The 26,834-nt window shown below is 43.6% G+C and overlaps 1 protein-coding gene across 1 annotated transcript in view; it reads right to left on the bottom strand.

Annotated features, from left to right (window-relative positions):
- The window catches only part of MYO1F (myosin IF), a 93,821-nt gene extending 67,368 nt beyond the window's left edge, over window positions 1-26,453 (bottom strand). The window contains exon 1 of the mRNA XM_081958333.1: window positions 26,273-26,453. Coding sequence (XP_081814459.1) covers window positions 26,273-26,275 — 3 coding nt within the window. The 5' untranslated portion in view covers window positions 26,276-26,453. The remainder of the gene's footprint in view (window positions 1-26,272) is intronic.
- Window positions 26,454-26,834: the final 381 nt, after the last annotated feature.

The raw sequence follows: 26,834 nt of genomic DNA, 5'->3' as shown, positions 1-26,834 counted from the left end.
TTCTATTCTATCTATTCTCATCTATCTATCTTTTTCTCTATCTCTAATTCTATCTCTATCTTTCTATCTTCTATCTATCTATCTATCTATTCTATCTATCTATCTATCATCTATCTATCTATCTTTTTCTCTCTATCTCTCTATCTATCTATCTATCTATCTATCTATCCATCCATCCATTCCATCCATCCATCCATCCATCCATCCATCCATCCATCCATCTATCTATCTATCTATCTATCTATCTATCTATCTATTTTCTGGTTATGAGACACTTTTATTTATTTCCTTTCGTTTATATATCTTTGAGATATCACGACCAGGTGGAATGTAGGTGAGATAAAGGGCATTAAATTGTTTCTGTATTTATAGGACTTCCCAATCAGCATCATCACTCTCTGAGTTGAGTACAAAAATTAACAAGAGACACAGAGGAAAACAGCACCTAGCATGAAAGTCAACTAATAATAAATAAAATGGTAGCAAGCCTTAACATTAATTAAGGTGCTAGTTAAAATTAATTAATGAATTAAGCAGAAATTTCCTAACGGTAAGAACAATTGCCAGTGTTCCAATATCTCAGGGGTTACCACAAAAAAGAGGGGATCAACCTATTCTCCAAAGCACCCGAGGGCAGGTCAAGAAGCAATGGATGGAAATTTGTCAAAAAGAGATTGTAGGAAGGTAGCACCCACCCCTCTCCTAGAAAAATGAAACATTTTAGGAAATATTAAAAGGGCAGAATATTTCCCCTAAAAGAGGAGGCAGAAATTCAGCCCCTCACCTTTGTCAATGGGCCATTAAGGCCTGGGCCTGTCTATTCTACATAACAAAGATCTACCTCCTTCAGGCAGAGACATAATAGGAATCCCAAAGCCCTTTCATTACATCATCACCCAGCAAGAGTCAACCAAGCTTGAGACTCATGACAGCCTATAGAGTTGCCTCTGAAAGGCCCCATGAGAGTCTGACAACCAATCAGAATACAAGCTCAAATTCAAAAGTCCAGAGAGGGCATAAAACCCAGGCACTCTCAGCATATCTTCCCTTTTTTTGCCCAGGACCTCAAACCATGTTCATCATCAATAAACCTTCTTTCCAAGCAACTTCCATGAATCCAGTGTCTTTTCCCCCACTTGGAACTGAACCCAGAAGGATATTTCTTCCAACAAGATCCAACCTACAGCTAAGGAGAAATTTCCTGGCAATGAGAATAGAGAATTTCAGAATTGGAAGGGATCTTGGAAATCTTCTACTCCAATCCCATGCTCAAGACCCTATCCCATTCCTGACAAATTACTGTTCAATCCAGTGGTGAAATTCATTTTTTTTACTACCAGTTCTGTGGGCGTGGCTTGGTGGGCAGTGGTGTGGCTTGGTGGGCAGTGGTGTGGCTTGGTGGGCAGTGGCTTGGTGGGCATGGCATACTGCAAAATCTCCATTCCCACCCTACTCTGGGGCCAGTCAGAGGTGGCATTTGCCGGTTCTCCGAACTACTCAAAATTTCTGCTACCGGTTCTCCAGAACCTGTCAGGACAAGAAGCAATGGATGGAAATTTGTTGGATTTCTGCTGGATTTCACCCCTGGTCAAATCTCTTCCTAAAAAGCTCCAGTGATGGAGGACCCACAATTTTCTAGAGGCAAGCTGATCCACTGATTAATTGTTCTGTAAGCTCAATAGATGGAAGTAGCCATCAGAAGGAGAAGATACTGTGCTTTGCTGGAATTCAGAGTCCTGCAGAGGAAACAGGATCTGAGTATTTAGAGGAAACAGAGCGGGCAGAAGAGGAGATGGGACAGTGTAATTAGCCCTAAAAGGCCAAGAGGATGCAACCTGGCCCAATCAGGAGAAAAAGAAAAGAGTCTTGCTATTTGGTGACTCTGCTCAATGAAGAACTGAAACAAATGTATGTGAGCCAAGCCCATCGGTCTGTGAAGTCTCTTGTCTTTCAGGAAATTCCTGACGTCTCTTGCTTTTCATTTTCATTTTTTCTTTGATTTAACGGCAAGACAGAGAGCACTCACAAACACAAAAGAAGGTCGGGTTTGATTACACAGTGGAGAAAAGCAGATATATTATAGCAGGGGTGTCCAAACTTGGCAACTTTAAGACTTGTGGACTTCAACTCCCAGAATTCCCCAGCCAGCTGGGGAATTCTGGGAGTTGAAGTCCACAAGTCTTAAAGTTGCCAAGTTTGGACACCCCTGTATTATAGGGATGAAAACAAACGAAATGCGGTCGAAAAGAAAAAAGAAAACCGATTGATAAAAGAAAGAGAATTAAAACGCATTCCGTCTGTAAGCTTCCAAAGGTAGTCCTCGACTTACGACCACAGGTGAGCCCAACATTTCCGTGGATAAGCAAGACAGTTGTGAAGTGAGTTTTGCTCCATTTTACAACTTTTCTTGTGACAGCTGTTAAGTGAATCACTACCGTGGTTAAATGAATCCTTCAATGATTAAGCGAATCTGGCTTCCCCCCTTGACTTTGCTTGACGGACGCCTGCTGGGAAAGTTAGAAATGGTTGATCACATGACCTCCGAGTTCTGCAACTGTCATAAGTACCAGTCAGTTGCCGAGCGTCTGAATTTTGATCACATGGGAATGCTGCTACTGTCTATTTGTGAAAAATGACCAAAAGTCATTTTTTCAGTGCCATTGTAACTTCTAATGGTTACTAAACGAATGGTTGTAAGTCGAGGACTACCTGTAATTTAATCTTGACTGTATAGAAACGTATCTTCAGAATAGTGGTGGCGCAGTGGCTAGTATACAGTATTGCAAGCAAACCAGGGGTGGATTGCTGCCGGTTTTACTACCGTTTCGCAATGCGCGTGCAGTGTATGTGTGTGTGTGGGTTGTTCAATGTAAATTGTTCTTCACGCATACGCAGAACAATTTGCAGTGAACTGCGCACGCGCAGTCACTAAAAACCAAAATGGTGGTGCCCAGCAGCGGTGAGAGAACTGGTTCAGGGGCGTGGCAGGCCTGGGTCGCTGCTGGTTCTGTGACCCAGGCCTGAATTCCACAACCGCTTCGGCCGAACTGGGCCGAACCAGGAACAACCCACCTCTGAAGCATATTCTGCCAACTGTTAGGAGTTCGATTCTCACTGGCTCAAGGTTGACTTGTCTTTCCCTCCTTCCAAAGTCAGTAAAATGAGGACCCAGATTATTTGGGGGAAAATATGTTGACTCTACAAACCGCTTAAAGAGATGCGTAAAGCACTTTGGAACGGTATGTAAATCTAAGTGCTATGGTTATTGCTAGCTTCTCATTTTTAGAATGCAGACTTCTCAAAAATAGGCAATAGACTCATATCCTGGACCAGTTCCTTAAAATTAGAAGGGTGTTTCCCTCCCTTATGTTGACAACTTTTTTTCTTCCGGAGGATAGAGAAAGGCACGAGAAGATCAACAATCCTGGGCAAGCAGCGTTAGATATTCATACTAACTACAATGGTTCCCACCAAGGTCCTCTGTTCCAGTGGGAACAGAGGTTTAATCCTATTGGTCGAAGGGTCTGACAGCTCCCTATCAAAGGGCTGCTGTCAGACTCAACCTTCGCTGGATTGTTCTTACTTGTTGCTGTTAATAAAGAGCTGTTGTTACCGTTAAGCCTGTGTGTGCCTATCCATCACCCAATCTAACAGGCAGGACTTAGTTGAGGACATGGGGATAACAAGAAAATGGGAGGAATGTGGCCAGGTAATGATGAGTGAGATTGATTTAAGATCAGGGGTGGTATTTTCTTACCGTAATTTTCGGAGTATAAGATGGACCTTTTCCCTCCCAAAAAAGAAGGTGAAAATCTGGGTGCGTCTTATACACTGAATACAGCATTTTTGGCCTCCTGCGACCCCGCCTCCTTCACAAAAATGGACCTGCAGAGGGCTTGGGAGGCCTGCAAAGTGCTCCTGGGGGCTGGGGAGGGGAAAAAGGAGCAGAAAACAGCCCGTTTTTCGCTCGGTTTTGCGCCCTTATCTCCCAGGAGCACACTACAAGCCTCCTAAAGGCTATGCATGCCCTTTTGAAGCAAAAAATAGGCCCCTTTTTGCGAAAATGGGCTGGTTTTTGCTCATTTTTGCCAGCCCCCCCCCAGCCCGCAGGAGCACTTTGCAGGCCCCGTTTTTCACAAACAAATGAGGCGTGCAGAGGGTTTGGGAGGTCTGCAGAGTGCAAAAACTTTTTAAAAAAATTTACCTCTTCAAAATCTTGGTGTGTCTTATATTCCGAAAAATATGGTACCTTCCCTACTGGTTCGCCCTACTCGTCTGCACGTGCACATGGTGCGCTCACATGCGCCACTTCTGCACATGTGCTCCGCCTTCCGTGCATGCACTTTGCCTAAAAAAAGGGCCTAACTGGGATGCCGTAGAGCCGGGGTGGGTGGGGCCACCAGCAATTTCCGCTATTGGTTCGGGCGAACCGGTCCAAACCGGTAGAATACCACCTCTATTGAAGATGTTCCTTAACAAACAACAGTACAGGTAGTCCTTGACTTATGACCATTTGTTTAGCAACTGTTTGAAGTTACAATGGCACTGAAAAAAATGACTTACAACTGGCCCTCACACTTACAACCAGGACAGCATATATACATGCATATGTATCTATGTATCTATGCATGTATGTATGTATGTATGTATGTATGTATGTATGTATTGTGTCACAACCCCTGGTATGCCCAAATATGGGAGGGAACACTCTGCTTCCCTTTTCTGTCTTTTGGCTCACTCCAGGAGACCATCCAGGCAGAAAACCATATTTTTAATGTTGCCTTTGTTACATTTGTGTTATATTTGTGCTGATAAATAAATAAAGGGAGACTAGTATAGATCTATTTCAAGCTATTTAGCTCTCATCAGCTAGTATCCGGTGCTCTGGGCTGGCTCAGGTACGCCCGTACTCGGATGTACCACCTTCAACCCACCACTGGGGTGTGTGTATGTGTGTTCCAGCATAACTCTGGAACGCTTTGAGCAATTTCATCCAAACTTGGTACACAGATGACTTACTCTCAGGAAACAAATATTATGGGGGTAACACCCTTCAGTGTGTGTGTTCTGTTAAGATATAGCCTGTTGTGCCTTAAAATGGCTTCTACTGTACTGCCGTAAAATGAATTCTAGCGTACAGAGCAGTGGAGTTGCCATGGTAATAGCTTCACAGTATTCCACAAGGGGGCTCCCTCTGGTAAGGGGGTAAGGGGGAAAATCCAACATTAAAAATTATATTTGGTCTGAATATTTCCCCCCTATAAATAAATACCCAGGCAACGCTGGGTTATCGGCTAGTACAAGATAAATTTAAAACAAACACTTCCTCTTAGCAACCCTTATTCTGAATTTAGTTTGTTCTGACTAATGCTTGTCCTTTGCAGCTGACTGGCCTACATGATCAAAAGCCTGAGGTTCTTCATTGTTGCTGCAAGCAACACAACCTGAAGAGTTTATGCAGGATAACCGAAAATAAAGATACCACATCCTGTGTTGACCACTCAGTGCACCGAGAAAAATGCTGGTTGGGTTCTCTCTTTCAGTTAAAAAAATAAATCTGCTCAACTTTTCAATTCACTGCCCAGAATATCTTTATCCTGCCCAGGCTTGAGCCTTATGAGGGATTGTGCCAGCCAGGACCAAGACTAAGGAGAGTTGGCATCTGATTTTTTTAAAAATATTTGTTCAGGACGCAGCATAAAAACACAGCCATTGAGAGATTGGTGAAGCGGCCACAATAGTGCCTGTATTTTCTGCATTGCATGAGAAAAGTACATCTTCCCTCCACTGTCCTTACCACTTTCTATAGAGGGACGATCGAGAGCATCCTGTCACATTGCATTACGGTCTGGTTTGGAAGCATTACTGCTTCGGACAGGAAGGCGGTGCAGAGAGTGGTGAGGATGGCAGAAAAGATTATTGGCAGTTCACTCCCTTCTATCCAGGACATGGCATAGGAACGATGCTTGAGCTAGGGTCCACATAAATCGTGTGTGTGTGTGTGTGTGTGTGTGTGTGTGCATGTGCATGTGTGTGTGTGTTTTCGTAGATTTTCACGGGTGTAGGTATGCTGGTCTTGTTGTATTCGGGTCTTTTCATACCTACAAACACATGCACAGACACTTTATATTATATTATCTATCTATCTATCTATCTATCTATCTATCTATCTATCTATCTATCTATCATCTATCTATCATCTATCTATCATCTATCTATCTATCTATCTATCTATCTATCTATCTATCTATCTATCATCTATCTATCTATCTATCTATCTATCTATCTATCTATCTATCTATCTATCTATCTATCTATCATCTATCTGCCCAAATTCTGTGCATGTGTTTGTAGGTATGTGTATGTATGTATGTAGAATGTGTATATGAATCTTATGTATGTGTAAACACTTTCTTTTGAGAGCAGGCAACATGATTTCATTTTTAATGTGTGCCAGTGTTCTCACAGTAAAAAATAAGAATAAAGTTTATTCTCCTCTCCCCCTTCCCTCCTCTCTCCTCTCCCCCCCTTCCCATCTCTCTGCTCTGCTCTCCTCTCCCCTCTGCTCTGCTCTCCTATCCACTCTTCTCCTCTCCCCCCTTCCCTCCTCTCTCCTCCTTCCCTTCCCTTCCCTCCTCTCCTGTCTCCTCTCCTCTCCATCTTATTTGTATTTCATCACTGTTCTTGCATTACTTTACTAACTGGAGCACAAAACAGCATGGAGGCATTATCCTCAATAATTCAGAGGCTAGTGGGAAAGAAGTGAGGAAACAGGATTCCAGATGAGACTATGGAAGTCCACGGAGGAGTGTACCCAGGGGTGGGATCCTACCGTGCATGCACAGTTTACTGAGAAATCACCTTCCTTATTGCAGCTGGTGAGGAAAACAGCTGAGGTGCGGCAATCCACTCTGCCGTGGCAATTAACTGGGCTTCAGAAAAGGAAATATAGGTGAGTATAGCGGAGGGGCGGGTGTCGGAGAGAAGCGGTTTGCTCCCAGCTGATAGTCAGAGCTACCGTTTCACCCGAACCGGTCCGAACCAGTAGAATCCCACTCCTGAGTGTACCTACAGGTAGTTCTCAACTTACAACTGGTCACTTAGCGAGAATTCAAAGTTATGACCTACTTAAAGAGGGGACTTAGGGAATAGACGTTCTAATGGTTGCAACCCCCCTCCCCCAGTCATATAACCATTCTCTGGGCACAAGGCAATATAGCTGCATTACAGCCATTTGCAGCGTCTCACAGTCACATGACCATGTTTTAGGACAGTGTTGCTGAAAAGTGGAATTGACTTCAGGTGTATGAGCCAGCCGTGTGCAGCAGCTGCCAAAAAAGCCAACACAGTCCTAGGCTGCATCAACAGAGGGATAGAATCAAGATCACGTGAAGTGTTAATACCACTTTATAATGCCTTGGTAAGGCCACACTTGGAATACTGCATTCAGTTCTGGTTGCCACGATGTAAAAAAGATGTGGAGACTCTAGAAAGAGTGCAGAGAAGAGCAACAAAGATGATTAGGGGACTGGAGGCGAAAACATATGAAGATCGGTTGCAGGAACTGGGTATGTCTAGTTGAATAGAAAGAAGGACTAGGGGAGACATGATAGCAGTCTTCCAATATCTCAGGGGTTGCCACAAAGAAGAGGGAGTCAAACTATTCTCCAAGGCACCTGAGGGTAGAACAAGAAGCAATGGGTGGAAACTAATCAAGGAGAGAAGCAACTTAGAACTGAGGAGAAATTTCCTGACAGTTAGAACAATTAATCAGTGGAACAGAAGTTGCCTCCAGAAGTTGTGAATGCCCCAACGCTGGAAGTCTTTAAGAAGATGTTGGATAGCCATCTGTCTGAAACGGTATAGGGTTTCCTGCCTAGGCAGGGGGTTGGACTAGAAGGCCTCCAAGGTCCCTTCCAACTCTACTATTGTATTGTATTGTATTGTATTGTTTAGCAAAATCATGTCATAGCGAACAAGGGATTCATTTAACAACTGCGTAAAAAACATCAGAAAAAAGAAGATTACTTAGCTGACCAACCCATTTTACCACTGTTACAACTTATGAAAGGAGCCGTGGTGGTGCAGTGATTAGAATGTAGTAAGGCAGGCTGACTCTGCCCACTGCCAGGAGTTCAATTCTTACCGGCTCAAGGTTGACTCAGCCTTCCATCCTTTTGAGGTCAGTAAAATGAGAACTAAAATTGCCCTCACATTTCAGCAACACATCTTGGCCATCTCTCCGCCATATTCTCTCTCTCTCTCCCCCCCCCCACCCCGCTCTCTCTCTGTGTAAATAAATAAATAATGGGTGCAATAGAACCCTATTCTAGCTGATTTTATCCTTTTGTTCCCTTTAAAATCTGTAACCATATCCTTACTCAAGTGTAAACTGCCTTTGCATATTAGTTCTAACTGACAGAGCTTCTATAGCTGTGATGGTGATGGTGAGCCCATGGCATGTGGGCCGTCGCCAGCTACTCTTCTGATTTCCGGCGCACGCATGCACGCTGGCCAGCTGGTCTTCGCGGTCACCAGAGCGCCAGAAAATGGTCTGAAAACGGCCCAACATGGCTAAAAATGAGGCCATTTTCGGAGGGCTGTTTTTCAGGCTGTTTTTCAGGCCATTTTTGGGCCATTTACAGGCCATTTTTGGACCGTTTTCAGGCCATTTTCCGGGCCGTCTTTGGCCTGAAAAACGGCCTGAAAATGGTCCAGAAACCAGCCCAAAAACAGGCTTGTGCTGCCAGCCAACTGGTCTTCAGGTTTCCAGTCCCCCTGTACACACACATGCACACAGTGTGCTGAAAAGGCTATAGAACAATACTATTCTATAGTATTGTTTCAGACTCTGCAATTCTTCCTCCAGGAAACTCACAAGTAGGAAATGAAAATAACAATAGAGGTAGTCATCGACTTATGACCGCAACTGAGCCCAAAATTTATGTTGCTCAGCGACACACTTGTTCATTTGTTCAGCAGCTTCTGCTCCATCTTACCACCTTTCTTTCACTGCAACCATCATAAATATGACTCATATTGCCAAGCATCTGAATTTTGATCACACAGCTATGGGGATGCTGCAACGGTCATAAAGTGTGAAAAACGGTCATAAGTTACCTTTCTCAGTAAGTAATTGCAATTTTGAATGATCCCTAAATGAATTGTTGTAACTCGAGGACTACTTATATTTCTTTATAGGTTCCCTTCAAGAACCTCTCCAAATGCTGTAACATCCATAGAATATATTTATAGCTGTTCACAAAAAACTTCTTAGTGAATTTGTTTCATCTTTTAAAAGCAGGAAACTGAGGCTTGGAGTTCCCCCATTTTTCCACTGGGGTCTCAAGGCAGTTTATTTATTTGCTAATTCCATTCATATGCTGCCACTCTCAACCAATAAGGCGAAAGCAGTTCCTAGAGAGAATGTACTACAGGGAGTCACTCATCTTTTTACCCTCATAAAAATAACAACCTAGCGAGGTACATTGGTCTGAGATACAGTAATCGACTCAAAATTATGAGTTCTGAAAGGAAATGGGAACTTGATTTATAGTTTTGATGATTAGGCAGAATAGTTTATAGCAACTACAGAGTCAGAAAGAAACTTATAGTTATGCTTATAACTGCTGCAAAGGAGGAAACTGAAAGCTACTTTTTAATATTTTTTCTATTTTTCTTTTACTAGGTCATGTCCCCCCACCCCAATTTCCTGCACTTTTAGCTCTCTCTTTGATTTGTTTTTTTCTTCTTTTCTTTTCCTTAAATTATAACGGTCTGCATTAGTTTTTGTCTTCCTTCTTAAAATCTTTAATACAATTATACATACGTACATACGTACGTACGTGTGTGTGTGTGTGTGTGTGTGTGTGTTGTATTTGTGCTGATAAATAAATAAAGGGAGGCTAGTATAGATCTATTTCAAGCTATTTAGCTCTCATCAGCTAGCCATACCCTTACTGGGATTTGAACCTGGGCTCTATTACATATTAGGCAGGAGTCTTAGCCACTAAGCCACAGGCTCTCCTCCTTATCAGCTGAGGATACAAATACATACATACATACATACACACACACACACACACACACACACACACACACACACATACATACATACATACACCAGTGGTGGGTTTCGGATTCCATTCCAACCGCCCCGGCATCACCCAAATGGATGTGCGTGGTGCGCGCATGCATCGTACTTGCCTGTGACACTTCCGCAAGACTACGCGATGCTTCAGCTGCTCGGCAGAGCGTTGCACAGGCGCTGTATGCACCATGCGCATGCACGGAAGCACCAAAAGCTTAAAGCAGAGGTAAGGAGCTCGGGTGGGCCCTCCGGAGCACCGTACTGGAACGGTACCCAATGCTCTGGGCAGGATCCAGTATGCCCGTACCGGGGCGTATCGCCTGCAACCCACCACTGACATACACATACATACATACATACATACGTACATACGTACATGTATGTATATATGTATGTATGTATATGTGTGTGTATATATATCCATACATACATATCCATACATCCATACATACATATTTAAATATAAATAAAGGAACTTGAGCTTGGCTTTTTTGATTTCAGTTTGACTCTTACATCACTATTCTCTGTGACATCAGTATCATTTCCAAAGATATATACTTACATACCAGTGGTGGGTTTCAAATTTTTTTTAGAACCTCTTCTGTAGGTGTGGCTTGCTTTGTGGGAGTGGCTTGCCAGCCATGTGACCAGGTGGGGAGTGGCTTGCTGGCCATGTGACTGGGTGGGCGTGGCCAGCTTGTAAAATGTGGTGAAAGTCACTTAACAACACTCTTGCTTAGCAACCAAAATGTTGGCTCAGAAACTCTGGCATTTGAAGCATGCAAGTCTTAAAGCTGTCAAGTTACAAGACCCTTGCACCCCTAACCCTTTAGGAAAAAAAACCCCAGGGGTGTTCAAACTTCACAGCTTTAAGACTTGTGGACTTCAACTCCCAGAATTCCTCCTCTCGCTCCGGACGGGCAGGGGGAGGGAGCTGGAACTGGTTCTAAATGGCACTGTATATTTGTGGAACCTCTTCTATAGAAGAGGTTAGAACTGGCAGGAACCCACCCCTGATACATACGTACCTACACATACCTACATATATAAATATAAGTAAAGGAACTTGAACTTGGCTTTTTTGATTTCAGTTTGACTCTCACATCACTATTCTCTGTGACATCAGTATCATTTCCAAAGAAAAGAAGGAAGAACTGTCAATTTACATAAAATCTGCAGGTGTTTTATAGAAAGAGATGCTAATATGGAAATTATCAGTAAAGTCTACAGAGAATTCAGATTGTTATGTAGAATAGAGAATAGAATAAAATAGAATTCTTTATTGTCCAAGTGTGATTGGACACACAAGGCATTGGTCTGTGGTGCAGATGCTCTCAGTGTACATAAAAAGACAAGATACATTCGTCAAGAATCATAAGGTACAACACTTAATGATAGTCATAAGGTACAAATAAGCAATCAGGAAACAATATCAATATAAATTGTAAGGATACAAGCAACAAAGTTATAGTCCTGCAGTTATAAGTGGGAGGAGATGGGTGATAGGAACGATGAGAAGACTAATAGTAATAGTAATGCAGCCTTAGTGAATAGTTTGACAGTGGTGTGGGAATGTCATTGTGAGGAAGGAATTGCCTTGCTAAGATGCATACTGGTTTATTTTGGATAATTCTAAGCTCTTTCATTTTTATGGCTCTCAGTCACTGCAAATACAGAATGTAAAAGTAGAATGCATGGCTATAGGTAGTCCTCAAATTATGACTGCTCGCTTATCTACCCTTCAAAGTTACAATCTACCTTTAAAAAGGGAGTTGCAACCTAGTTCTTAAGCTCCAATGGTTGTCCCCACTCTGCATTCACATGACAACGTTCGACACTTGGCAATACTGACACATTTACAGTCGTTTGCAGCATCCTGCGGTCACGTGGCTGCGTTTAATGATGGTTTGCCGAAAACTGGATGTTGCTTCCGATTTTAGCAAAACCGCATCACAGCAGGCAATGGCTTCGCTTTATGCAGAGATGTCCAAACCTGGGAACTTTAAGACTTGTGGACTTCAACTCCCATAATTCCCCAGCCAGCATGGCTGGCTGGGGAATTCTGGGAGTTGAAGTCCACAAGTCTTAAAGTTGCCAAAGTTGGACAGTCCTGGCTTAATGATTGTGCTGTTCATTTTCATGACTGCTTCAAAAAAAAAGAAGGGCATAAAATCAGGTTGGTTAGGTGACCGACCCATTTTATGACCCATCATTTGCCTCCAGTGCAGAAACTCTCAGTGTACAAGGCAAAGCAACAGTGTAATAACAGTGTAATAATAAAACAAGCTATTCTCCAAGGCACCTGTGGACAGAACAAGAAGCAATGGGTGGAAACTAATCAAGGAGAGAAGCAACTTAGAACTGAGGAGAAATTTCCTGACAGTTAGAACAATTAATCAGTGGAACAGAAATTGCCTCCAGAAGTTGTGAATGCCCCAACACTGGAAGTCTTTAAGAAGATGTTGGATAGCCATTTGTCTGGAACGGTATAGGGTTTCCTGCCTAGGCAGGGGGTTGGGCTAGAAGACCTCCAAGGTCCCTTCCAACTCTACTATTGTATTGTATTGTAATTATTATAATTGCTTTTTTCCGGCAGTCCAAACTATTTGTTAGGAAATAATTATTTGTTTGCTGTGATGTGAAAGTTGGACCGTAAGAAAGGCTGAGCGCCAAAGAGTGGAGGCCTTTGAACTCTGGTGCTGGAGAAGACTCCTGTGAGTCCCTTGGACTGCAAGGCTATCAAACCGGTCAGTCCTAGAGGAGATCAATCCTGACTGCTCTTTAGAAGGCCAGATCCTGAAGAGGAAACTCAAATCCTTTGGCCACCTAATGAGAAGGAAGGACTCACTGGAGAAGAGCCTAATGCTGGGAAAGATGGAGGGCAAAAGAAGAAGAAGGGGACGACAGAGAATGAGGTGGCTGGATGGAGTCAATGAAGCAGTCGGCGTGAGCTTAAATGGACTCCAGAGGATGGTAGAGGACAGGAAGGCCTGGAGGAATGTTGTCCATGGGGTCGCAATGGGTCAGACATGACTCTGTAACTAACACCACCAACAACTATTTGTTGAAGTCTGCATCTGTCCTGTTTGGTCGTGTCTGTATTCTTGTCAGCTGGTTTGGTTTGGGCAAAAACTTAGGATTTGATACTGTTACTGCTGTAAAGAACTATCGATTCAAAATAAATGTTAGAACGGGACCGATTCTGGAAATTAAGCAAGAGTAAACAAGTACATCCTTCCCATTAAAATATGGATTTTAAAGCTGAGTGTTTAGCTGCATATTTCTGATGAGAATATTTCTTTTATAAAGTTCCAAAGCTCCATCCTTGTTTTATGTTTGAGCTCCTGGCTTAGAGCATTCATAGAATTAACATTGTTACGAAGTACCAATTACCCTTTCCCATTAATTCATTGAAAAACTATGTCATCTGGTTCTCATCACACCACACTGAACCGTGATAGAGTTCGTTTGGTTTGTATTTAATGGGATCTGTACATCCTAATCCTTTGATTTGTAAACCATAGTTGATGGCCAAATGTATCTTGTTTGAAGGCCATGCTAGATTTCTGAATGGTGACTTGGGGGGACATAAGCTAAAAATCTTTAGTGGGGCCAGGAAAATAATTAATGGACTTCATTTCATTTTCAAACATTTTGCAAACTTTGGCCTCTTTCGGATGGGTGAATTTCAATCCCCAGAATTCCCCAGCCAGCTGGAGAATTATCAGAGTTGAAGTCTACCCATCTTAAAGCTGCCAAGATTATGAAACACTACATTGCACTATAATGTGGATTAAACATAGTTAATGTGATTACTCTCCAGTTAGGTATTTAATATTTTCCCTCTTTTTTCACATTAAAAAGTTGTCAGTGGATGACACTTAAAGGAGTTAATGATCACATATGCCTCATATGATCCTTTATTTTGTGTGTGTGTGTGTGAATCAGGCAACTATAGTTTGTTTTATTACTATGGTTAATCCAAGCAGCTGTGTAATGTGTAATGTGTGAACTCATTCTTAATATAACGGTTGCAGGAACTGGGTATGTTTAGTTTAAGAGAAAGAAGGACTAGGGGAGACATGATAGCAGTCTTCCAATATCTCAGGGGTTGCCACAAAGAAGAGGGAGTCAAACTATTCTCCAAGGCACCTGAGGGTAGAACAAGAAACAATGGGTGGAAACAATCAAGGAGAGAAGCAACTTAGAACTGAGGAGAAATTTCCTGACAGTTAGAACAATTATTAATCAGTGGAACAGCTTGCCTCCAGAAGTTGTGAATGCCCCAACACTGGAAGTCTTTAAGAAGATGTTGGATAGCCATTTGTCTGAAGTGGTGTAGGGTTTCCTGCCTAGGCAGGGGGTTGGACTAGAGGACCTCCAAGGTCCCCTCCAACTCTATTATTGTATTGTATTGTAATATTATGCAAAGGTTATGCAGAGAGTGAAGCAAACTTGTTAAGTGGTTTTCCATATATCTCTAGTTATGTTCTGAAGATGAAAAAATTTCTCACCATTTGGAAAATGTCTCATAAGACTAAAATTGTGTGGTCTTTGGTTTCATGGCTGGGGGGGTGCAACCCAGTTAAATAGTTGAGATCCATGTTTGTGTCACCAGTCTGCTAAGATCTGGCACAGAGGAAAGATTATAGAACCGTGATGGCGAACCTATGACACGCGTGCCCAAAGTGGCACACGGAGCCATGTCACTTGGCGTCACTTGTTCCTCTTCCGGGTTTCTGGTGCGTACAGTGCCGGAAAGTGGAAGAGCTGGTCTTCCATTTTCCGGTGTGAGTATGCATACCGGCCACCTGATTGTCACACATACATGAGAGCCAGTAACCGGAAGACTAGTTGGCTGGTGCACATATGTGCACCGGAAACCAGAAGTTCATTTTCCTGTACGCGCATGCCCCCTGGGAAGCTCCTCTTCTGGGTTGCGGCCCAGCCGAGCACTTGCGCTCCCTTTTCAGCATTTGGTGCCGAAAAGATTCGCCATCACTGTTATAGAAAAAGCAGCTGAAGAATATGGAGGGAAACACCAGAGCTATCGTAGCTCAACTGCAAATTTGAAAGATGGAAGCAGAGAGAGAGAGAGAAACCGATGTCACAGTTTAAGTCAACAAACAATGTGGTTTGGGGACCATTGACACCTTTCCACAGTGACCTTTGTTTCCTCCAGAAACAAAGCAGATGCTTTGGTGGTGGTGGTTATAGTCGGGAAATGGAAGGCAACCCCTCTCCTCAGCTAGTGGAATTTAGAGACATGGTGGTCCAATTCTAGAGATAATATGAAAGGCTAATAGACTTTTGTAGACACTTGTCCCATAGAATCGCCAAGAGTCAGACATGACTGAGTGGATGATATCAATACAATACAATAGCAGAGTTGGAAGGGACCTTGGAGGTCTTCTAGTCCAACCCCCTGCCTAGGCAGAAAACCCTATACCATTTCAGACAATCCTCATCCTCATCCAATTTGCCATACATGTATTCTATCCCTTTTTAAAACCACCCAAGCTAGTATTTAGCAGTAATGAGTTCCATACTGTACTCTAGTCTAGAGCTTAGTTGTTTTCTTGAAGATGTTTCATTATCCAGCGACAGTATTTTTCGGACTATAAGACGCACCGGTGTATAAGACGCACCAAGATTTCGAAGAGGTAAGTAAGAAAAAATGTTTTTGCCTTCCCCCACTCCCCAGAAGCACTCTGCAGGCTTCAGCAGGGCTGGGGGAAGGCAAAAACGCCCCCGTTTTTCACCCAAACGCCCCTATTTTTCACCAAAATGGGGGCATTTTTCCCTTCTCCCAGCCCTGCTGAAGCCTGCAGAGTGCTTCTGGGGAGTGGGGGAAGGCAAAAACGGCCCGTTTTTCACAAAAATGGGATGCAGAGTGGGAGCTTTGGGAGTCCAAAAATGGCTGTATTCAGTGTATAAGATGCATATAACATTTCCATGCTCTTTTTTTTGGGGGGGGGGGGGAAGGTGCGCCTTATACTCCGAAAAATATGGTAGTTACATAACATCATCAATGATAGAAGGGAGTGAGGATTGTTTTCTGTTTATATACAATGATTTGCCAGGTGAATGTTGGTGGGAATGTTATTTTCTTCTTGATGTTCTTTGATTAATCTGCTGTTTACTGTTGATTGTCTGAGTTGGTAGTTCCTTGACTGGGGTATTGCTTATTGCTTAATTGTTGGTTTGGTGTTAATTTTGGTATCAATCCCTGCTTATCTGAATAATGATTGCCGGTGAGGTGTTTTGGTCTTTTGGTTTCCTTTTTAGCTTTTAGATTGTCTCTTTTGAATGGCATGTATATGGTGTTTATATCTATGTGCCAGTCGATGGGTAGCAGAGCAAATTCAAGAACACCAACCAGCAGTCAGAAGACATAATGAAAACTCATTAATGGCACAATGCACCGATATATTTAACCATAGTTTCAATTATGAAATTATGAATATCCTAAACCAAATTAAATCCAAAAGCACTAGAGAATTCCTGGAAACTTGTCACCTGGACAAACCAGCCATCAATAGGCACATAGAGATAAAGAAAGTTCACGCACCATTCAAAAGAAACAATCAAAAAGCTTGGACTGAAGCTCTCATTATCCTCCAGACAACAGTAGAACAGTGACAATGGTTTTCTCCCACTGGTTTTCACAAGAGATCTGGAGGTGTCTGATATGTGGGTTTGTGTTGGAGGTATGAGTCTGGAAACAGGAAGAGTTGGCATCTTTCATGCTCATACTTGAATTCCTTTATGACTTTGAAATTTCAACCTTGACCTTAATGCCTTCTTGGATAATAGGGAGGAGTCTGAGATTGAAGGGCTTCAATTGATGCTTTGCTCAATTTTCAATGTTGGCTTTGCTTCCAAGGCTCCAAAGGAAGATTTGGAGGTCTATCAACAACAGCGGTGGGTTGCAGGCGGTACGTCCCAGTACGACGCATGTGGACGATGCTGGGCGGTTGGAACGGGATCCGGAACCCACCACTGACCAACAACAATGTTCTTCTGGCATGATTGCACTTGACTAGTGGGAAAAATATAGCCTTGGATCCATCTCTCTAGGACAGTGTTTCTCAATCTTGGCAACTTGAAGATGTCCGGACTTCAACTCCCAGAATTCCCCAGCTGGGGAACAATGTTCCCTCTAATTTTTTTTCAGTGTGAGCAGAAAAGTATAGTGTTTGAGCGGCACATTTTTATGCCTGAGCACCTGAATTTTTTTCACAAATGTCACCTAAAACAACGAAATCAGTATTATTTGAAACTCAAAGTTATGTTTCTTCAAGGTACCCACTTAATTAAAAGTGTTATATAATGTCAGTATCACTTAACAACGCTCCTGCTTAGCAACCAAAATGTTGGCTCAGGAACTCTGGCATTTGAAGCACGCAAGTCTTAAAGCTGTCAAGTTACAAGACCCTTGCACCCCTAACCCTTTAGGAAAAAAAACTCCCAGGGGTCTTCAAACCTGACAGCTTTAAGACTTGTGGATTTCAACTCCCAGAATTCCTCCTCCAGTCATGTTGGCTCAGGAACTCTGGCATTGAAGTGTGCAAGCCTTAAAGCTGTCAAGTTGCAAGACCCTTTGCACCCCTAACCCTTTAGGGAAAAAAAAAACCCCAAGGGTCTTCAAACTTGACAGCTTGAAGACTTCTGGACTTCAACTCCCAGAATTCCTCCTCCAGTCATGTTGGCTCAGGAACTCTGGCATTGAAGCATGCAAGTCTTAAAGCTGTCAAGTTGCAAGACCCTTGCACCTCTAACCCTTTAGAAAAAAGAAAAAAAACCAGGGTCTTCAAACCTGACAGCTTGAAGACTTGTGGACTTCAACTCCCAGAATTCCTCCTCCAGTCATGTTGCGGCGACGTCATCTGCGTGGATCCATCTTCGGCGTTTTTCACAGGGGGCAGGGCTGCCGCTGAAGATGCCGACGATGAGCCCCTGCTGCCACCAGAATAACAGCTGCCTCCTCCTCCTCCTCCAACAGCACCACCACATTTGGAGTGAAGCCGCCAAAGCTCCCGCTGGCGCCCCCCTCCACTCGGAGCACCGCGTTACCCCTGCTGCCTTCTCTGCCGCCGCCATGCTTTTGAGAAGCCATGAGGCCTTTTCCCCCTGCTCCCGCCCCCTCCGCCACCTTCCTACTGGCTCCCGCGGCCTCATGGCTCCTCAAAAGCACAGCAGAGGAGGAGGGGGCAGGGGTAACGCAGGGCCCAGCTCAGGTGCTCCGAACGGAGGGGGAGGCGCCGCTGCCATGGGCGGGGGTGCCGGCGGGAGCTTTGGCGGCTTCACCTCTGCCGCAGCGTCGGGTGCTGTTAGAGGAGGCGGAGGCGGCAGCAGATATTCCGGTAGCGGCAGGGGCTTTACTTTAGCAGCAGCGCCGGGCACAAGCAGCTAGGATTGGCCGCTCAAAAGGCAACTGACAAAAGCCACTTTCCCAGAGGGGGGGGGCTGTTGGAAGAGGGAAGTGGTTGCCGTTCCCCGCTTGCTGCTTTCGGAGTCGTTTTGAGGCTGAAAGGGAGCAACTAACATGTCTCCTTGCCACAAAGTGTCATTGAAATGCAATATCTTCTGTGTCTTCTCCCCCCCCCCCCCCAATACCGAGGACGATTTAAACAGATTAAGGCTGAAGGAGATAAAGCGAAAGTACAGTTTGTTAGCGAGTCACTCCCCCCCCATGTCTTTCTTCTTAAAACCTGTAGCGGCAGGGGGCTTTACTTTAGCTGCAGCGCCGGGCGCAAGCAGCTAGGATTGGCCGCCCACAAAGGATCTCCTCCCTGGGCTCGCTTTCCTGGCGTCAGTTGCCCCGCGCTCACCAAAACAAGTCCGGGGAGGTCCTTTGCGGGTGGCCAGTTCTAGCCGTCTGCAAAGGACCTCCCCAGCCTCCGGCGCCTGTGACAGCAGAAAGCACTGCGCAGCAGTTGGAAACTGCTGCGCTGTGTTTTCTTGCCACCTGTGCGGGCGCGCAGCCGTGCACCTTAGAGGGAACAGTGCTGGGGAATTCTGGGAGTTGAAGTCCGGACATCTTCAAGTTGCCAAGGTTGAGAAACACTGCTCTAGGAGGTTCCTTCTGATTTTGAGAAGAAATCTGAATCTGGCTTCAAGTGTGTCATTAGCAACAGCACTTAGACTTATATACCGCTTCACGGTGCTTTACAGCCCTCTCTGAGCGGTTTACAGAGTCAGCCTATTGCTCCCAACAATCTGGGTACTCGCTTTACTGACCTCGAAAGGCTGAGTCAACCTTGAGACTGGTGAGATTCAAACCGCCAAATTGCAGGCAGCTGGCAGGCAGCAGAAGTAGCCTGTAGTACTGCATTCTAACCACTGCGCCCCGCCCCATTACTAGAGGATGCACGCTCACTTAGCCTACAAGTATTCATTGAAGAAACAAAAAAATGGCCTCTTTGTAAAATAGATTTGCTCTCAGCTGCTCTGGGCCACTACTGGTTCGGCCAAACAAGGCCAAACCGGCAGTAACCTACCTCTGCAGGGAGGACACAGCCCTCCCTAGCTCAGTTTTCGCTGGCAGAAGCACTTCAGGCCGGTCCTTCATTGTGTCCAGGGTGGCCCCACGGGCCAGATCTAGGCACCCTGTGGGATGTGGCCCGCAGGCCTTGAGTTTGACACCCCTGCAATAGACCATTACATCGTCTTTGGATTTTGCCATCAGAGTAAGTATGATTTGTGGGATAAACCGTTTTCTAAATGTACAGAACATGCTGAACCAAAATCTGGACTATCAACCAAAATAGCAGAGCACACAAGACACTAAAATAGCAACTAAAGCTTAGTATAGACAACTCATGACTCCTCGGTCATCATTCCAGAAGGCTTTCCTCATCAGAACAGAAATAGAATAACCAAGGACGTAAAAGCCGTGGGAGTAGGAACAAATTGCGACTTCCTTCTGACTTCCCCAATGACTTTGCTTGTGGGAAGCTACCAGGAAGCATCAGAAATCATGATCGTGTAACGGTGGCGATGCGGAGATGCCCCAGCGGCCACAACTTAGCCAATATAGCTGATCTGAAGTTCTTTGAAATTTCAATCTCATGGGTCCCAGATTCTGGATACATTCTTTAAGTTAGCCCACTTGAGATATCTTGAGTCAAAAACTGTTGCCCTATGACAATGATGGCTAACCTTTTTCTCCTCGCATGCCAAAACCGTGCATGTGCACACACCCATAATGCAATGTGCCCTGCCCCCATGCACATGCATGCATGACCCCCGCGCTGCCCCTTCCCCCTACGCATATGCGCAACCCCTCACGCTGCACCCACTCCCCCGCAGCCTGTTTTGGGCCTAGCAGGCGTCCCTGAAGCTTCCTGGGACTAAAAATGGGCTCTGAGGGGGGTGCTGCACCCCCACACTCCATTTTGGGCTTAGCAGGCCTCCCTGAAGCTTCCTGGGACTACAAATGTGCTATGATGGGGGCACTGCACCCCCACACTCCATTTTGGGCCTAGCAGGCCTCCCTGAAGCTTCCTGGGACTCAGAGAGTTCGCCATCACGGCACAATGATATACTGCTTTGCTCATTTGATGGCTATAAACAAACAGGAGCGCGTTAGTAGTATCTAGATGAGCCAAACGGATTTAGCCTGATCATCATTTATGAGCCTTGGCTTGCTAGGAGCAGAACGTCTGGCTTGTTACAGCCTAGCAATATGGAATTAGAGGTAGGACGTATCCTGTAATCACCATGTCATTTGGGTATTATTGAACAGGTTTCACTGGGTATAGAGATGTAGACGTTTTTGAAAATAAAGCTAAGTCCGAAGACGTATCCTCTCCTCACATTTTAGTTGTTCAAGTTTTATTCAGTGAAAAGATCCTTTAGTGATCCGGTGCCCCAACTTTAAACCTCTGTAAAGAGTAAGAGCCTTTATTGCTCATTAAATTTGCCCAAACCAGCTCCCAAATTTTCTCCTAGTTCACTCCAATAAAAGAGTGGTAACACATGCAGTTTTGGTTGCCACGATGTAAAAAAGAGGTCGAGACTCTGGAAAGAGTGCACAGAAGAGCAACAAAGATGATTAGGGGAATGGAGGCTAAAACACATGAAGAACGGTTGGAGGAACTGGGCATGTCAAAGAAGAGGGAGTCAAGCTATTCTCCAAAGCACCTGAAGGCAAAACAAGAAGCAATGGATGGAAACCTATCAAGGAGAGAAGCCACCTAGAACTAAGGAGAAACTTCCTGACAGTTAGAACAATTAACCAGTGGAACAACTTGCCTCCAGAAGTTCTGAATGCGCCAACACTGGATGTTTTAAAGAAGAGATTGGACAACCATTTGTCTGAAATGTTTTAAGGCTTCCTGCCTGAGCAAGGGGTTGGACTAGAAGGCCTCCAAGGTCCCTTCCAACTCTGTTATTCTATTCTAAAAAACACCAGCAACATTTTCTTAGGCCTGAGAAGACAAACTGAAAGTGGGGAGGGAGAGAAATCTGCAACTAAATTCTCGATTCTTATGATTTGGTGAACAACATTTAGCTCTACATGCCCGTAGCAAGCTAAATCATAAACAACCATCCGCATTATGGCTTGCTGTGTGTTGCATGATCCTTGACCTAACACAATTCCATCACAAGGGATCAGTCAGCATTAGAGTTGCACACAAAAATCTCCAGCTTTCAAATGCTTGGCACTATCAAGACTGAATATCTCCTCCCCCCCACAACCCCCGGGAAGGTTGAGCAAACATTCATTTAAAATGAGCAGGTTGCATCATTTTAAAGAGGGGGGGGGGGGAAACAACAATAAAGACTGGAGGCTAAAACATATGAAGAACAGTTGCAGGAATTGGGTATGTCTAGGTTAACTAAGGTGGGACGTGGTGGCTCAGTGGCTAAGATGCTGTGTTTGTCAATCAGAAAGGTCGGCAGTTCGGCGGTTCAAATCCCTAGCACCGCGTAATGGAGTGAGCTCCTGTTACTTGTCATAGTTTCTGCCAACCTAGCAGTTCAAAAAATGCAAGTAGAAAAATAGGGACCACCTTTGGTAGGAAGGTAACGACGTTCCGTGCACCTTCGGCGTTTAGTCATGGCAGCCACATGACCACGGAGATGTCTTCGGACAGGGCTGGCTCTTCGGCTTTGAAACGGAGATGAGCATTGCCCCCTAGAGTCGGGAATGACTAGCACATATGTGCGAGGAGAACTTTTACCTTTACCAAAACTTTTACCGTTAACAAAAAGAAGGAATAGGGGTGATACAACAGCAATGCTCCAGTATGTAAGGGATTGCCGCAAAGAAGCCACAATCTACTTTCCAAAGCAACTGAAGGCAGAACAAGAAGTTGTGGGTAGAAACTAATCAAGGAGAGAACTAACGAGAACTTTCCAGACAGTTAGAACAATTAATCAATGGAATGGCTTGCCTCCAGATGTTATGGATGCTCCATCACTGGAGATTTTAAAGAAAAGACTGGACAACTATTTTTCTGAAATAGTATAGGGTTTCCTGCTTGAGCAGGGGTTTGGATTAGAAGACCTCCAAGGTCCCTTCCAACTCTGTTATTCTGTTATGTCCACCTGAACAGCTAACCTTAAAATTACTGAATTGCACCTCTGGGTCAAATTTGTAGAATAACATACTAGACACAGACAGACTGGAAGCAAAAAGGACCTTCCTGAATGCACTGGGTCACTGAGAATGTTAGGCCTGCAGCCTGCAAAGCATCATTTATCACCACCTTCTGAGTTTTGACACTGTGGTTTGAAGATCTTCAGTAAAGGGAAGGGAAAAAGGAGAACTGTTGGAAGTGGGAGGATGGAGATTGCGAAAGACGTGCTCTGCCATTTCCCAGGTCAGTTTCGAAAAGACTAAAAGCCAGCAAGGAACCAGCCTCAAGCAATCACATTTCTAAACTAGCAGTGTTGTGTAAGGCACTAAAGCATCAAAATGACACACCCGGCCCGCTACAAGGAACTAGCTTGTAAAGCTGGCCTTAAAATGCAACTGTGTATGAACAGGGGATCCAAACTTTACTCCTTTCAATTAAAAAAAAAAAGCACACTTACTCACTTGAGGGATGTTTTTAACTTTGCATGTAAGCTTCCGGCATCACGTGTGACATTTTGTTACTCAATTGATTAAGGGTTTAGTTTTCACCAACGTGAAAAACCTGGGGTTGTGCTATTTCATTGCAAAGGGGAGGAGGTAACATGATTGAATCTAGTGCCACCTAACATTCCTGACTTAACAATTAATAAGATTTTTTTTAAAAAAAAAGTCTGGATAGTGGAGGTGTCAGTGCTTGAAGACAGCAGAATAGAAAAAAAGAGAAAAAAACGTGAGAAAAATCACAAATCACAAGGACCTGCAAATAGAAATAGAACAACTGTGGCAAAAGAAAGCAAAGAAATCCTGGCACCAACAAGGTTAGCTAAAATCTCTCAACAAATACCTCCCCAAAATGTTGGAAATGCGAATCGATACATGGAACATATTACCATTTATAGTGGACCTGTGAGGAGGCTAAAATTTTTTGGAAAAAGATCAAAAATTGGCTGGAGGCAATAACGGGAGTTAAAATAGAATGGAAACCTGAATTTTTTTTATTAGGAATAATGTCTGCGAAATACAAAAAAGAAATCCAGTATTTAATACTACATATAATTACGGCAGCAAAGATTGCCTTTGCCCAGAAATGGAAAAACAAACTAACTCCAAGTGAAGATGAAATAATAAGAAAGGTTATGGACTGTGCTGAAATGGACAAACTAACTAAAGAAATTCAGGGAAAAGAAGAATCAGAATTCTACCAGTTATGGGATAAATGGTATAGGTGGACGGAGGAAAGAAACAAGAATCAATGAAGGAATGTAACAAAAGCAAAGAAACACAAGGTACAGCCCAGAGGTAGGTTCCTACTGGCATTGACAAAATCACCACCTGTCAATTGCAAAAGGCAGCTTTATTTGGAGGAGCGGACATCCTGTGACGATACCTTTGAGGCCATCAAACAACAACATCCGCCTGGCTCAGAGCTTTGGAAGAACTAAATAGATGGATTAAAAACAGGCAAATCCAGTCTAAGTATCTGGCTAACCCTGCCATCCAACCTTAATAATAATCAAAGAAGATTCCCCCCCCCCCCCAAATATACAATACAAAAGATGCCCATGAAGGAGAAACATGACAGAATTATCTTAGTCTTAGCAGTTTTCTTAGTATTTTTTTTTTTGTTAATGAAGGCTTATTCTTGGATCACCTTGTAAGCTCTTCATTCAATCCAAATTCTCATGACCCAAATATATAGTAGGTCAGTTACCTCTGTAAAGATTGGATTCATAGGAGAATGCTTGGAAACAATGGAATTTATCCTCCTTGAGTCTCTCCTTTAAATGGTAATGTTCTCAGCAGGTATATTTGACCAGTGGCTACTGTTAAATTTTGCAAATTGTTAAATTGACATTTTTTAAAAAAATTGTTGGAACTGCTCTTGATGTTGTGTAGGACAATTTCCTCAATGATCTTTAGAATGTTAGATTAGACCAGGGGATCTCCAACCTTGACAACTTTAAGCCTGGCGGACTTCAACTCCCAGAATTCCCCAGCCAGCTTTATACAATGGATTACTATCTCTTGAGTCTTAAGAGAGGTACAATAGAAATCAACAGCATGATGCCTATACTTTTAAGACAACCCACAGAACACACCCACCTAACCCTTATTAAATAGAATAGAATAGAATAACATATGTTATTGGAGACCTTGGAGGTCTTCTAGTCCAACCCCGTCTAGGCAGGAAACCCTATACCATATCAGACAAATGGTTATCCAACATCTTAAAAATTTCCAATAATTGATTTCATTTCTAAAGGCTGAAATCTGATGAGATTGATCTCAGGAAAATTCACAGTTCATGGGTTAGACTCTAACTTTAATTTTGGGCTCTGAACATCCTGTGATACGAATCTTCAAAGGGACCTTGGATGTCTTCTAGTCCAACCCCCTGCCTAGGCAGGAAACCCTATACCGTTTCAGACAAATGGCTATCCAACATCTTCTTAAAGACGCTGGAAGTCTTTAAGAAGATGTTGGATAGCCATTTGTCTGAAACGGTATAGGGGTTCCTGCCTAGGCAGGGGGTTGGACTAGAAGACCTCCAAGGTCCCTTCCAACTCTGCTATTGTATAATTGTATTAAAGTCTCATAATATTTAACCATCTTGCAAGAATTGGAGTAATGGAAAATAAAAATAAAAATCAGGAGATCATTTTGAACAGGAATATTATATTTATTTTATCCACAAAAAGGTATCACAGAATTGAAAAACACATGATCTAAATTGAAAAATTTCTACCCAGGATAATAAGAATAGAATAGAATAACAGAGTTGTAAGGGACCTTGGAGGTCTTCTAGTCCAACCCCCTGCCTAGACAGGAAACCCTATACCGTTTCTGACAACTGGTTATCCAATCAGTTTTTTAAAACTTCCAGTGTTGGGGCATTCACAACTTCTGGAGGCAAGTCGTTCCATTGATTAATTGTTCTAACTCTCAGGAAATTTCTCCTTAGTTCTAGGTTGCTTCTCTCCTTGATTAGTTTCCACCCATTGCTTCTTGTTCTACCCTCTGGTGCTTTGGAGAATAGCTTGACTCCCTCTTCTTGTGGCAGCCCCTGAGATATTGGAAGACTGCTATCATGTCACCCCTAGTCCTTCTTTTCATTAAACTAGACATATCCAGTTCCTGCAACCGAATGATTGTCACCAGAGAAGAGGGGGAGGGGGGGAGTACTTCAAGGCAAGGAGAGGAAGTTTCACCCACTAGGTCAAAATAATGTTCTAGTTCACTTCAATAACTCCCATCCAAAATGAATGTTCTATTGATTTGGGTGGGATTTTCAAAGAGGCCCATCAAATCTCAGCCTGACCTAACTTCCAGCTGGTGTTGAGTAGTCGTGCACATGTGGACATTTATTCCAGCTGTTTACAAGGGTCCATCAACCTTAAATCTCAATGCATGTGTGTTGGAGGGGCGGCATTTTTGCAGGAAACCTGCCCTCTTATCCTCCTCTTCTACTGTCCAGGTGTGCTGGGACATTAACCCCATTCACAAGTGGTTCAAAATAGGACCTCAAAATTTCACACAACGCATTCCTCGCCCTCCTGCTCTGCAGCCCGGTTTTTGCATCTGATGGGACTTACCATGGCTGCCTTCCTGTCTGCTCTCCAGCTTGGTGGCCAAGATTAACCTTCCACCAAGGTGGGCCAATTACCGTCTTGATTCACCAAGTTTTCCCAGGGGACATGGCAGAGTTGCTAGCAAGCGAGCTTTGAGTCCTTCGACAACTCTTTGTGCAACAGAAAGAGAGGGAGTGAAATGGAACCACAGTCGCAGACTTCCTCTATTCCCCCACACACCCTTTTGCTTAATTCCCCTTCATTTCCGTATTTTGGGTAAGTTAAAAAAAAAGAGAGGTTTGTCCTCGCTTGTCAAAATGAGATGAAGAATGTCTTGGAACACCTCTGCTAAAATCAATCCGGATGTATGAAAAAAAAAAACCACCCAACACCCTTGTTTTTTTAAAGGTATCATCTTCAGAGAAATGACTCATGAGACACGAAACCTTGTCAGCAAGGGGTTCTTTTTTTAAAAAAAAATGAGGATGTGCTAAATATCCAGCCCCTTAAAAAGGAGTTATGCTCTGAGAAATGCAGATGGCTTTACTTAAATTCATCCATTTAAGTAATTAAATAAATATTTTCC

This window comes from Natrix helvetica (genome assembly GCF_964273705.1).
Source record: "Natrix helvetica genome assembly, chromosome: 1".
NCBI lineage: Eukaryota > Metazoa > Chordata > Lepidosauria > Squamata > Natricidae > Natrix > Natrix helvetica.
Note: the sequence above shows the minus strand (reverse complement) of the source record. Positions and strands in the feature narration are given on the sequence as shown.